At 42.9% G+C, this 14,213-nt stretch overlaps 1 protein-coding gene across 2 annotated transcripts in view; it reads left to right on the top strand.

Annotated features, from left to right (window-relative positions):
- NRK (Nik related kinase) overlaps positions 1 to 14,213 on the top strand; it is a 402,914-nt gene that overhangs the window by 302,889 nt on the left and 85,812 nt on the right. For both annotated transcript variants that reach the window (XM_073599301.1, XM_073599300.1), the window contains exons 23-26: positions 1,659 to 1,832; positions 5,333 to 5,450; positions 12,136 to 12,294; positions 12,756 to 12,899. In XM_073599301.1, the coding sequence (XP_073455402.1) occupies positions 1,659 to 1,832; positions 5,333 to 5,450; positions 12,136 to 12,294; positions 12,756 to 12,899 (595 nt within the window). The remainder of the gene's footprint in view (positions 1 to 1,658; positions 1,833 to 5,332; positions 5,451 to 12,135; positions 12,295 to 12,755; positions 12,900 to 14,213) is intronic.

Here is a 14,213-nt window from a genome sequence, read left to right as displayed (position 1 = left end):
TCTAAATTTACTGGTACACTAGTGAGACTCACAGAAAAAAAAAAGCAGCTGACTGTCAGCAACTGCTTCAAACGCTACCAAAAAAAAATGGATCAGGCCTGACTCTGCGAATGCTGCAGTTTTGTGTTTAGTGTTTTGTAAGTGACAGTGATCGATTGATACTGCACTTGGGTGGGCTGGGCTGGGCGGAGGGGGTGAAATGCGTGTCTATGTGTACTGTGTCAGTGTGGTGTTGGTACAACTCACGTGTGGATGTCCTCTCTCTCTCTGGAACGGAAAAAAGTTCCACGAGTGGAGATGACATCACTTCCCCTGCCTGTGTTTACACTTACACAGGCAGGGGAGGATTTAATTTGCCAGAACCGATCAGCAGGTGCAGGCCAGAAATCATTGGCCTGGGCCTTGAGACTGATCGGTTCTAAAACGAATCCGACCATCACGGCCGCCTAGGGGGCGCACATGCGACTGATGTAAGGTAACATCGCTTCGCCCACCCGTGCCATTCTGCCGCAGTAAAACTGCGGCGGCTGGTCAGGAAGCAGTTAATTGCACACATTTGTCATATGTTTGTATAACATTTAAACTATGTTGTGAAATAAACTTTTTTTTTTTTTTTTTTATAAATGAGTACTGATCTTTCCTACTTGAGATTACAGATGGCAACCGTTAAAGTCCTATCCTTTTGTTTTCTGTTCTTTTGTCCCGGGCCACATTTCCTAACAAAGCTCCTAACAAAGGCTGGCTCTGTCAGTCATTGGCAGAGTGATATGCCCCCTGCCTCTCTTAAGAGCGGATCTTTCTCTGCCTCTCGGTAAATTGGCACAAAGAAGGAAAAGTGATCAGGTCTGTGGCTACTCCTTATTCTTGACTGCCTGTGATCTTCACTACAGTAAATACTGCAGATGGTATTCTTATATTACCCCTACCTGCACTGGCTGGCAGATTGTTAATGTGTATATTCTCTTAGGAGGGGTCTAGTATAGCTTCTGCAGGAGTCTGTTGCTGTATAGAAGTCCAATTTTGTTGCTAGGGGATTTATTTTTGCTGCTGGGGTATTGATGTTGCTGGGGACTTTATTGTTGCTGGTGGGAATTAAAAATTTTTCAAAGGAGTGGGGGGAGGTGCTGGGTATGGGTGGAGACCATGGAGACCTTGTGGTGGGGGGGGGCAGGCAGGGTAGAAGAGTGAGTTCCAGAAGTGCTAGATCACAATGGTGACTAAGGTAGGGAGGGGTGGGTACCTGAACATATTCTCTGAAGAAAGTAAGTACTGTAAGTGGCTGGGCACAGATTGCAGTGCTGGATCACCGGTCTTCACTGCTGGTAGAGGCACCAGTGAGGGATGTATGGCAATGGATTTAGGTAAGTAAAAAAAAAGTTGGGTTTTTTTTTGTTACAGGAGTGGAAAAGGAGTATTTGGGAGGTTGGTTTAGGATTGCCCCATGATGGGGTTTAATTTAAAAGCCTAATATTTGCAGAAAAATGGTTTTACATTGTAGCTATTAAAAAGCTACTTTCTAATACAACAAATTGTCTTCAGCTCTGACATTTGTCTTTGCCAGAGCGAACATTCCTTTTAGTAAAATGACAGATTTATCTTGCTGTGTAGACGGATCCGGGTTAGTGTATATTTCAATCTGCTGCATTATGTGTTAACAGGCAGCTGAACAGCAAAGTGGCAGCAGCAGCAATCAAGGACTCTGGAGCTCCTGCAATCAAAATTATCTGCTGCCAGATCTCTTACAACAGAGCCATCCTTCAGAGACTTCAGTGATTCAGCACAAAAGTCCTCAAAAAAGTCACAGACCTGTGAACAAATCTTTAAATGATCAGGTGAAATCATTATGTTTTATGTCTTGTTCTGCTTGTTCACCCAAACAAGAGTGAGGGAGAAAGATAACTTGTCTTTCACTTGTTGTAGGTCACCTTTTGCACTTTGAAACAATATTTTTCTCATAGACATTTCTGTGAAGTAAATACTGTAATAACATCAAGTTCTCTCTTCTCTCTTCTCTCTTCTCTCGTGTGCTGTCAGTTTGAGTGTACCATTAAACTGCTGACAATGTTGAATTTTCATGAGCAAAATACAATTGCATGGAATAAAAGTCACCAACTTTACCTCTACCTTTTTTCTTTTCTTGGCAATTTCATGGCCATGCAGAAATGCAGTCAGCTATGTAAGGGAAATGTATTACCCATCTGGTTCCTGAATACCTGTTTGGCATGTAGAAGTATACATTGTTAGGATTGTCAGTTGATCAGTCTTTTTTATTTTTTTTTATTGCTAACGTGTAGTGTTTTTATACAAACAGTCTTTTGTCAACAGTAAACAGATCCCATGTCTAATATATTTTTTATGGACACAATGGCCTTGCATAATTTAACTGGTCAGATGGTTATCATTAGGATTTAAAAGAAATGTGGTTTTATACATAAAGGAAAAAAAGTTAAAACAAGTACATTTTAACACGTTTTTCCTTTTCCATGTTAGTATCTATATTTATAGTTTGTTAAAGGGGTAGTTGTTTACAGGCTCTATAGCTAAAGTTGCAATTTACAGACGTAACGTGTCATTAAATCCACATGCTTTAATTAATATGTAGAGCATGGTATGATTTAAATCATTGTTAATATATTGGTGAATTAGAAGATTTGTAAATATGTTTTTAGGTCATTTTAGTGTCAGTCACGTGATCCTTTTGCAGTTCTTCAGTAAGTCTATGTGGACGGTTATGTGATTGATTGAAAAAAGAAAAATCTAATCTAAATGTAAATAACATTATATAAATTGAACCACATGAAAGCAATGTGTGCTCTCATGTATGGACATGGAAATGTATTATTGTATGTATATTAAAAAAAATCTTTGTAGTATCTCAGCCACCCCAGGTACCACACCTGAGGTCATGTGCGGTGGCTCCAGGAACATGATTGACAGTGGAACATTTCCTCATCACTCCATTACTTATCACTGCTGTCTATGAGAGTATAAAAGGATGAAGTTTTTAATTACAAACCGTTCTAAATGTAAACAACTTGTGAAGCAAACCCAATAAAGTAATGTTTGCTTTCATGTGTTTTGTTTCACAGAATGTTATTTAGATTTGGATTGGAGATGTTTTTAACCACAAAAACATGATCTCCAAATCTCTACCCACATATTCACATATTCAGCAATGATTGACAGCAAAGCATTTCCTCATTGTTCTGCTGTTTATCATTGCCATTTATGTGAATATGTGGGCAGAGTTCTGGCAGTCACATGATCAATTTAAAAATCACTCCAAAAGTAAATAACATTATGTGAAACAAAGCACATGAATGTAAGCATTGCCATAAAGCTTGTTTCACATAATATTTACATTTTGACCATTTTGTAGTCATTCATGTGACTGCCAGAACTCCGCCCACATATTTACATAAATGGCAATGATAAACAGCAGAGCAATGAAGACATGCTCTGATGTCAGTTACATTCATGGCACTGCCCTGCATGGCACCAGCAGTGTCATGTGAGGCAGCTTATTGAGGAGGGAAAAAAAAAAAAATCAAAGCATGAGCAGAGTGACAACACAAAAAAGTTAAGATTGCTTACAACAGTGTTGCCATTCTCAATAGGGAGTTGCCAGATCACCTGGTAATTGCAATCACATCATAGTTTTTTTTTTTTTTTTTTAAATAAACAGCACGTATAATCAGAGATGTAATACCCTTACATCTTCAGAAATTTAAAGTAATACTAAAGCTTTGTTTTTTTTTCTAAAATAACAAACATGTCATATGTACCTGCTCTGTGCAATGGTTTTGCACAGAGCAGCCCCAATCCTCTTCTTTTTGGGTCCCTGCCTGCCACTTTTGGCTCCTCCCCTTTGAACAGGCAGGTAAAAAAACCCTCAGCCTTTAGAACCACGTTAAAATGGTAAATTGCTGGGAAAAAACCCCCGCAAGACAATAGCATAATATGCTATTATGCATCGCATACTAGCACATTATGAGATACTTACCTTAGGATTAAGCCCTGCAGCGGCGTCCAGTCACCGCTGAGGGAGCTGACATATTCCCTCTGCGTTTCTTCCAGGATTGCTGGCTCCTGTGCTGTGAGTGGCCGGAGCCGCAATAAAGTCACTCCCGTGCAAGCGTGTGAGAGCCGTCTGTTCTGGCAGGATACACCAAACCTGCAGAACGCCTGCACTGCTGACGTCTACGGCTGCATGCAGGGTCAATATCTCCTAAACTGTTCAGGCTTAGGAGATTTTCTTTTTACCTACAGGTAAGCCTTATTATAGGCTTAAAATCGTTTTAAGTTTGGGTTTAATGTCACTTTAAGTGGATGACTTCTCAGGAGTGATTCTGTTGTACAGTTCAGTCCACAGACATTGAACCAAAATAGAAGAATGGGAATATTCACCTAGATGGCTGCAGCACAGATCCCAGCTGCAGCTATCCTATGCTGCTGCCTCTAACACTGAGAACTGAGTGATCAAACACTACTGATCACTCAGCTCTTGGGCCTGCAGATAACTTGTGGCTGAGCCTGCTGAGAGAGGCTTAGCCAGCTGCTGGTTTCTGGGTGGATCCCAAACATATGATCGGGATCTTTTCAGATCCTGGACCATCTCTGTAACGTCAGCCGACAGCAGGCTTTAGCCCACTGTCAGCTGAAAACAGGTCACAGGAGTGCAGAACTTACTGCACTCCTGAGACCCACAGGAGGAGTACTGCTAAAAAAGCTATACTTCTCCTTTAAAGGGCAGACAGCCACTTATGTGATGCTTACTTAGCTAACCCACTGTGCACTATGACTCTTTTGTCAAAAGTTAAATTGACCAAAACCATTGAAATTTCCCAATAAATTGAACCTGTCGCTCACTATAATGCAGAAACTGACAGAACCAACAAGTAGCTAACAGGTATTTTTGCTTCCATCCTATGGCCCCACACCATCCAGACCCATGCCAAATCAGCTATAAAGTTAGTGACTTTCTTAGTCACTGTCTGCATGAACCCCTCATGTAACTATACCAGGCTTTTTACATGCCTGTTAAGGAATTGTTGTTGTACTGTATGAGTGGTTTGTCTAAGCTCTACAGCAAGAGGTACAGAGAATTTAAGGCAGATTTCAATGGGGATTGGGGAAGACCAAGCCTAGATGTAAAGGTACCTACTCTCAGCTATTTACAAGTGCTGTTCCTTTAGGCTTTTTAGTTAGATCACAGGTGCTTTCAGTGTTGTACCTATTGCTGACATTTTACAGTTGTACAGATTTGATTATATATTATATCAATTCTATTTTTGTTAATATTTAGTGGTAAGTTTTCTGTCATCCTTTTCAGACACCAAATAGTGAAAGTCCACAACCAAAAACTAGCTCATCTTCCACTACTTCGTTTAGTCCATTTATTGATCCCAGACTTCTACAGTTTTCACCCCCAACAAGCCCAACTGTCTCCCGTGAGTAAAATGTTAAAGCATGTAAATGTAAATGACATCCATAGACTTTTAAGCATTTTTTATTTGTGTGTTAAACTTTGACTACTATTCTACTCATAGCTGACCTTTGCTATGTGAAATGTGTGTATGTGTGTGGGGTGGTGTAGTCATCATGGTCTATTTTAGGTTAAGAAGCTTCTCAATGTGACTTTCTCATTATTGGAGCTTAGGCAAATGCAGTGAGCTTCCAGGTACATCCAGCCTGTGTTTGAAATGTTTCTCAATTCCATCTGAGTGCCTTTTATAGGTGCAGTTTACTTTCTAAGCTGGTTGTAGGAGATAAAAGCAAAATAAGTATGTGTTAAAACATTTTGCTCTCCCATGCTGTGAAGCTATGCTTCTAAGATGCCAAGTGTATTAACATTATTGACTGCCAACTGACAGCAGACACCTGCCAATCAAAACTTGGAGGTACACACTGATTGCTAATTTCTCTTCTAACTAAACTTTAAAGCTGAACTCCAGGAATTTAGCCACTTTGAAAAATGTTCTGGATTACTAAGGATTAAGTCCAACAAGGTGCATGCCACATCATGGATTTGGCGCCTTAAAATTACAATTTTCATTTTTACGGCGCGCTTGAAGCATAGCTATTGCTATACTTCTGATGCTCCTATGCTGAACCTTTTTGGTCTCAACTCCAGTAGCTGCAGAATTGCATGCAGCCGCTCTACTCACTCCTCTCTTCCAACTGTCCAATCACAGAGCACTTTGTGTTATGTAAACTCATTCACAAAATACAAAGGCTTCTGTGAATGGGCAGCAGAAGGGAGGGGCAGATGCTATGTGTGAGAAGACAATGCCTCCTGTCAGAGCCTCGGGAGTGTAGTGATGGATGTACTCTCGGAACTGTCAGATAAGTCCCTAAAAGTGTGAGATAAGTCCATGAGGTTCAATGCACCTTATTGGACTTAACTCAGAATATGCACATTTTACAGATTGGCTGAATTCCTGGAGTTCAGCTTGAAAGCTAAACTCTAGGCATGGACAAATATATTCCAAAATGTAGCCCTCACCTCATCTTGATGAAATCCTCCAGGTTTTCTTACGAAACCCACGCCCCCTTCATATTACAGCAAAGCACCCCTCACCTTTACCCAGATTCAGCTCTGCTGTGTTTGTTCCTACCCCACCAGTGTGTCAGTGAAGCATACAGTTATGCTGCCAGCAAATGTGTCCTAGTGAAGACAGGGGAGCCGTCTGCTCCCATCACTGCCTACACACCCACTAATTTTCATGAGTCTGTGTAGTCTGCACATAAAAAGGATTATGGGAGGAAAACGTTCTGGTAGGAGCCATAGTTAACTGGAAATCATGTAAGAAGCCCTATCGATCCCACCTGCTGGCTGTCGTGGGTAAACGAATTTTCAGCTTTTTAGCCCCTATGATGATGTCTCAGGGGCCAAGTGGATGCAGAACAAGGACAAGCTAAGTAACAAAAACAAAAACAGGGGAATGCTATAGAGTGGAGTCAGCTTTAAAGACTCTTATGCCTGAGAGTAAATCTTGGCACCAGAAAGGCAGGGGCGTCACTAGGGTTGGTGTCACCCGGTGCGGTAAAACATGGTGTCACCCCCGTCCACCAACTATAGTCGACCCTCTGTACCGACCTCCTTCCAAGTATAGCCCCCCTCAGTACAGACCCCCCTCTTAGTACAGACCCCCCTTCCTCAGTATAGACCCCCCACTAAGTATAAACCCTCTCCATCAGTACAGACCCCCCTCAGAACAAACCACCCCCATCCTCCATCAGTACAGACCCCTCCCCCCAGGTCAAAGTACCCCCTCCATTAGTACAGATCCCCCCCAGGAAAAAGCACCCCCCTCCATCAGTACAGCCCCCCAGGACATACCGCCCCCCTCCATCAGTACAGCCCCCCAGGACATACCACCCCCTCCATCAGTAGAGCCCCCAGCACAAGCTACCCCCTCCCATCAGTACAGCCCCCCCAGGACAAACTACCCCCCTTTACCAGTACAGCCCCCCAGGACAAACTACCCCCCTTTATCAGTACAGCCCCCCAGGACAAGCTACCCCCCTTTATCAGTATAGCCCCCCCAGGACAAACCACCCCCCTTTATCAGTACAGCCCCCCACCTGTCGCAACACCGCGGAGGACACCCCCCACCATCGCAAGCCGACACCCCCTTCCCCCCCGCCCGTTACCGCACCAGCTTGGGCGGCTCAGGTACATGGAACACCCATGTGTGCAGCTGCCCGGGTGGAGAATGGATCGTGACAGACTCAGGCAGCAGCGCCGTAGAGACAGAGAGGAGGAGGAGAACACCCACAGCGCTGGAAGTGGGTTTCCAGCTGGAAAAAAAAAGACTTCCAAAGTCACCAAGGACTTTCCTCACCCTCGGGAGGGTGTCACCCCTCTAGCGGGTGTCACCCGGGTGCGGACCGCACCCCCCGCACCCCCCTAGCAACTCCTCTGCTGCTTGAGCTTAATCCCAGAAGTAGAGGCTCTGTGTAGAGGCTAGGTCTAGAATCCAAAGGACTCTACAGGGCAGTAGAGATTAATTTGAAGAATTTGACAGGTACTTTCTGGTACCAAGGGTGCCTATACATTATCCTTTTTGTACGGTTTAAATATTTTTCAGTACTGTTTAAGTGATTTAAGGAAAGAGGGGCAGCAGTTGCTAATGAAGCCCCCTGTTCCTAAAATTGGGGCTATATTGTAATTTTAGTTTTTGGCTGAGCTGTAAACAGCTCAGATTTGATTGTATAGTTTATTTGGTTCTGCTCTAATATCAACTGAGTTGTGCATTTCTCGCTGTCGCCAGTAGGTGTCACTGGTACCACAGGCCAGTATGAGAATTACAACTAGATTGAACTATGAATAATTATTATTCTTCCAGAACAGCCCAATAAGAGGTTCCTAGCTGCTGCGCATTCTGGGAAAGGGTTATTTATTGGGCAGGGCCATGTTCTCTGGTCTCTTCTCACCTCTGGCCCTCCTGGCCTGAGGATGTGCTGCTGTAAATTCTGCAAGTAGGCCCAGAAGCCTGTCTGGGGCCTACTTATCCTGCAGTGGTCCTTAGGCTGTCTTGCCTGTGTGGAAGAAGCCGAGCCAAGCTGAGAAGGTCCAGGGGAGGACCCTTGCTGGAGAGAGCCAGGGTGAAGGCTAGTCTCTCAGGAGGGCCTGGTGACTCGTTTGGAGGACGCACCTATACCTAAATTGCTCTTACAGTGTTGCCAGATGGCTTAAAGGTACTGACACTGTGAAGCTGAATCCCATTCTACAATCTAAACCGTGGTAACTAGCTTCTGGCTGCTAAGTCTGTGAGAGGGGCTTATCCAGGAGTTCTACTGGCTGCTAAGTCTGTGAGAGAGGCTTGTCCAGAAATTCTGTCAGCTGCTAGGTCTGTGTGAGAGGCCTATCCAGGTAGTCAAGATCTGCTAAAAGAGAAAGCTGTTTTACTTTTGGATTCCAGGAGTCTGTAAGTGATCTGAAAATGGTATCTGAAACCTCCCTAATCCTCTCTCCTATTACTACTTTCAAGTTCCTCATTAAAGCATTGAAAAATATCTAAAGTGACTGGCGCTCAATTTCTGCTGTAAACTACCCATTATAGCCATGGACTCAGCCCTGGGGTGAATGTAAGCTCACTCCCTGCCTCTGGAGGTACCTCCTTGCCCCCAGTAAACCCAGGGGGCGCTACACTAAAAACAGTTACAAGACACTGTACCTTAACCGCTTGCCGACCGGCTCATGCCGATATAGGTTGTCAGAAAGGCTCTGCTGAGCGAAACCCCATATGGGTACATTGTACACTTTAAGAGCCACCAGAGGGCACGCGCGCGCGTCTACTAAGTAGGAACAACGATATGTCTCCTCCCCCAGTCAGTCACATCCCCATACAGTTAGAACAAATCTGTTAGAACAAATCTAGGGTACACGCATTTAACCCCTTGATCGCCCCCTAGTGTTAACCCCTTCCCTATCAGTGACATTTACACAGTAATCAGTGCATTTTTATAGCACTGATTGCTGTATAAATGTCAGTGGTCCCAAAAATGTGTCAAAAGTGTCCGATCTGTCCGCCACAATGTCGCAGTACTGCTAAAAATCGCAGATCATTACTAATAAAAAAAGTCAGAAATCTTTCCCATAGTTTGTAGACGCTATAACTTTTGCGCAAACCAATCAATATACGCTTATTGCGATTTTTTTTTTTTTTTTCATACAAAAATATGTAGAAGAATATATATTGGCCTAAACTGATGAAGAAATGTGTTTTTTAAAAAAAATTTTTGGGGATATTTATTATAGCAAAAAGTAAAAAATATTGTTTTTCTTTCAAAATTGTCGCTCTTTTTTTGCTTATAGCGCAAAAAATAAAAACCGCAGAGGTGATCAAATACCATCAAAAGAAAGCTCTATTTGTGGGAAAAGAAGGACGTCAATTTTGTTTGGGTACAACATCGCATGACCGCACAATTGTCAGTTAAAGGGACACAGTGCCAAATTGTAAAATGTGTTCTGTTCAGGAAGGGGGTAAAATCTTCCGGGGCTGAAGTGGTTAAACATCAAGTTGCAGCTTCTGTTTTTCTTCTGTTCTTGACTGTAAGACTTTATGGGATCGACAACCTTTCAATCGCGATCTACCTGTCGACCGCTGGCAGGTGACAGGAAGATTGTGGAACTGTCCCTACTTTGCCAACCCCGCTTGCATGCCGCTCCCCCCCCGCCTTTGTCACTCTCATCCTCATGGCAGGGCAGAAGGCAGCACAGCTCAGGATGGAGGACGGGGCTGGCCAAGTTAATTTTTTGTTAATATGGGGGGCATGCCCTAGATAGAGCCGGAGCCGGTCCTGCAGTTGCCGAGCTCCGCTTCAGCTCTGGGGATCCGCATCTTCTCTGCGCATTGCGCCCTCCATTTACCCTTCCACAGACTCCTTCAACCCCCTCTGACTCTCCGGGAGCCTCAGGATGCTCCTACAGCTATATCTCCTGGTAAACGGAGGGGGGGGCATGCACGTTCCTCAACACTGAGCCGACGGGGCAGCTCTTCCCCTTATACCTGTCTCCTTATACCGGTCTCTCTTCAGGTGCCCTAAGTTCTTCCTACTGCCTTCCCACTAATTGCTGCTCCCTAAGGGTAGGCTGTCGGCACCAAAAAGGGCCAGAAGACATTGCTATTGGGGGGGAATAATATGGTATAAAAAAATAAAAACTACTGACACTGCCTACTGCCCTACTGACACCGTCCACTGTGCTACTGACACGATCCACTGCCCTACTGATACCTTCCACTGTCCTATTGACACAGTCCTCTGCTCAACTGACACCGTCCACTGCACTACTGATACCATCCACTGCTCTGCTGACACCGTCCACTGCTCTGCTGACACCGTCCACTGCTCTACTGACTGGCACCATCCACTGCACTACTGACACCATCCACTGCCTTACTGATACAATTCACTTCCCTACTGACACCATCCACACACCGTCCACTACCCTACTGCTCTGCTGACACCGTCCGCTGCTCTGCTGACATCATCCACATACTGTCCACTGCTCTACTGATACCATCCACATACTGTCCATTGCCCTACTGACACCGTCCGCTGCTCTACTGACACCGTCCACACACTGCCCACTGCCCTACTGACTGACACAGTCCACTTTTAAGGTAGGCTAACTATATAGATTTACAGTGACATTTATTTTATTATATTTTTCTAAGTTTTCCTTACTATTTAGTGAGGCTGCGCTAGTTTAAATTCTTTTTTTTTTTTACAAAAAGGGCACTGAACCCTAGTGATCTTTGATCACCCAAGAGCAGTGTCAGAACTGCCGCCAACCACTCCGCTCCACTGCTTATCCCACTGTGAGGAGCCCGGCGCAACTGCTGTTAGTGGTGACAGGAGCGGGCGGGCAGAACACTCGCTGCCCAGGGGGAGCAGTCAGCGGGTGAGTGAGCAGGCTGCTGGGCGGGGGAGCAGAGAGATGACATCATCTCGCACCACCCGCCCTGCATCATTGCAGTTCTGCCCCCAATGTGCAGCCGCAGGCTGTATAGAGCCATGACAGGTCCTCTTTATACTCCTTTATACATGTATAAAGCCATGACAGGTCCTCTTTACACTGCTTTATACATGTATAGAGCCATGATAGGTCCTCTTTATACTCCTATATACATATATAGAGCCATGACAGGTCCTCTTTAGTTATCAAGATATAAAACGGTGAATGTGGGGGCCTTTTGGCGGACGTAATTTTTTTTTTTTTTGGGGGGGGGGGGGGGCAGCATTTAATTCTTGGTCCCAATGTCTTTGGCTGGCCCTGTCTCCGCCTCTCAAATGTTGCCTACCCCTCTTGTACAGTATGGCTTAGTGATATATTAGCATACAAGCAAAAGACTATGTTGCATCGCTAATTACCTCGCAAAATGGTTATGCAAATGGGTCACATTAAAAGTGAAAGAAAAAATATAAAAGTAGTCTTTTCTTGCAGAGTTTTTTTTATTTTATTTGCATTGTTTTCTTTTTTTTTTAAATGCAAACAGTTGCAAACATTTATGTGTCTTCCATCATGCAGATTACTAACCTTCAAATTAAAAGTAGTAATACACACTAGTCTTTTATGAGCAGCCCCCAGTAATATGCCCTTATTTTTTTTATTTATTTATTTAGCTAGCAGTATAAAAGTGGAGCCTTTCCGCAGAGAAAATGCAAGGAAAGGATCAGTTGTCAATGTTAATCCAACAAATATTCGTCCTCAGAGTGACAGTCCCGAGATTCGCAAGTATAAGAAGAAATTTAATTCTGAGATCCTTTGTGCTGCTCTCTGGGGTGAGTTTTACTAGATTACATAAAGTCCTACCTATGCTTTGCTTTTCTTCAGCCTTTTCCATTAGAGCTACTGCTAAAAACCATTATTCATCGTACAATATTTATTAAGGGATGTTTTCTATACAGGCGGCTTGGCCCTCAGTTGTAAGTCTGGGTTACAGTATCTACAATATTTTAAGACCTCTTTTTAACATTGTTCTGTTGTACATAAGTCTTAATTCTGACCCCTCTTATCCTGTAGGGACAATGTACCTTTTCTCAGCTACAAACCTTCAGCCAAAGCTCAGGGTTTCACCTAATCCCAACTTCAGGGATCAGACAGGAAAGTGGCTTTACATAAGTCAACATGTAATTGCCCTCAGAAGATTCTAATAGATAAGGTTACCTTTTCCATGTTACAGAACTATGTGAAAATCCTATATTGCTGCATGTAACACTTTTCCTATGTTTTAATGTGCCAGGTGTTAACTTGTTGGTGGGAACTGAACATGGTCTATGGCTGCTGGATAGAAGTGGGCAAGGGAGAGTTTATTCCCTTATTAGCAGAAGACGATTTTACCAAATGGATGTACTAGAAGGACTAAATATCCTGATTACTATTTCAGGTCAGATACATTTTTGGGTGTATAAATTGTTGCATAATTTAAATATTGTGATATAGCCACATAAGGCAAATCTTATTGACACATGGGGCTGTGAAAGATTAGTGTTTTGAGATACTTATATAGAAAATTGAGTACTGTCCGTGATAGTTTTTTATTATTTGCACTAACATATCATTTTTCATGGACAAGCTTTCAGACAGTACTCAATTTTCTCTGTTACAATTTCACTAATACGGCTACAATCACCTCAAGTGAGATACTTATACATATATATCTATTGAAATCAAAATGGTGACTGGGATGCAGTAATAGAAAATTGTAGTCCAAAAATATCTCTTTTTAACACAATGAACAAAAATCATAGGAACATGTACCTATGGTTTTAGTTCATTGTGTTGTATAAGGATATTTTTGGAATAAAATTTTCTATTATCGCATTGCACTCCCAAAACCTGTTTTGATTTTTATTTACATGTTAGGCGGTGATTGGAGAATGCATATTTTGCCTAGCACAACTCCCATTTTGTAGATGGATATCTTTTTTGCATATGTATTGTATTTTGCCCTCTAAAAGCGGTTAACATTCCATTCTAAAAACTGGTAATATTCTGTTTCCTTTGTGCCATTTTACTCATCTTCGTTATGGACTGTTATGCTGACCCATATCTAAAAGGAACCAAAAGACCCTAAAAAGAAAAAAAACAAAGCCACAAACCCTGACTCCAAGGTCAATAAAAACAATAAATCTACAACAGGAACATCGGGTGTTTTTGAATTACAAATCAAAGTGAATTTTCTTTTTCAAATCAACACAATTGTATAAAAAATAGAATAATCCTTATTTTGCAGAGTAACCCCTAGGGCAGGGGTAGGCAACCTCAGCCCTCCAGCTGTGGGGAAACTACAAGTCCCATGAGACATTGCAAGACCCTGACAATTACAGGCATGTCTCCTAGAGGCAGAGGCATGATGGGATTTGTAGTTTCACTACAGCTGGAGTGCTGAGGTTGCCTACCCCTGCTCTAGGGAAATAGCCTTTAACCCACCCAACACATTTTAAAAGAAATGTAACAAAAAAACTGAAAAACAAAAAACAATCTATCCGTGTAGTTTTATAATCCCAATCCATGAGAGACAATAATCCAATCCGCTAATATCCTTTGCCAGGACTGGGCACAGAAACTAGCAGTGTATTTCAATCTATATACATATATAGCTGAAGTCCATCCCAGCAGTCTAAAGTTTTTTCATGAATGCAGTAAACCGCTGCTGAATCAGTATATATGTCATTTAAACTCTGAAAAGCAACTTGGA

Source organism: Aquarana catesbeiana, linkage group LG09 (assembly GCF_042186555.1).
Source record: "Aquarana catesbeiana isolate 2022-GZ linkage group LG09, ASM4218655v1, whole genome shotgun sequence".
NCBI classification, from domain to species: Eukaryota; Metazoa; Chordata; class Amphibia; order Anura; family Ranidae; genus Aquarana; species Aquarana catesbeiana.
The sequence above is the reverse complement of the archived record's forward strand: the minus strand, read 5'-3'. Positions and strand labels throughout refer to the sequence as shown.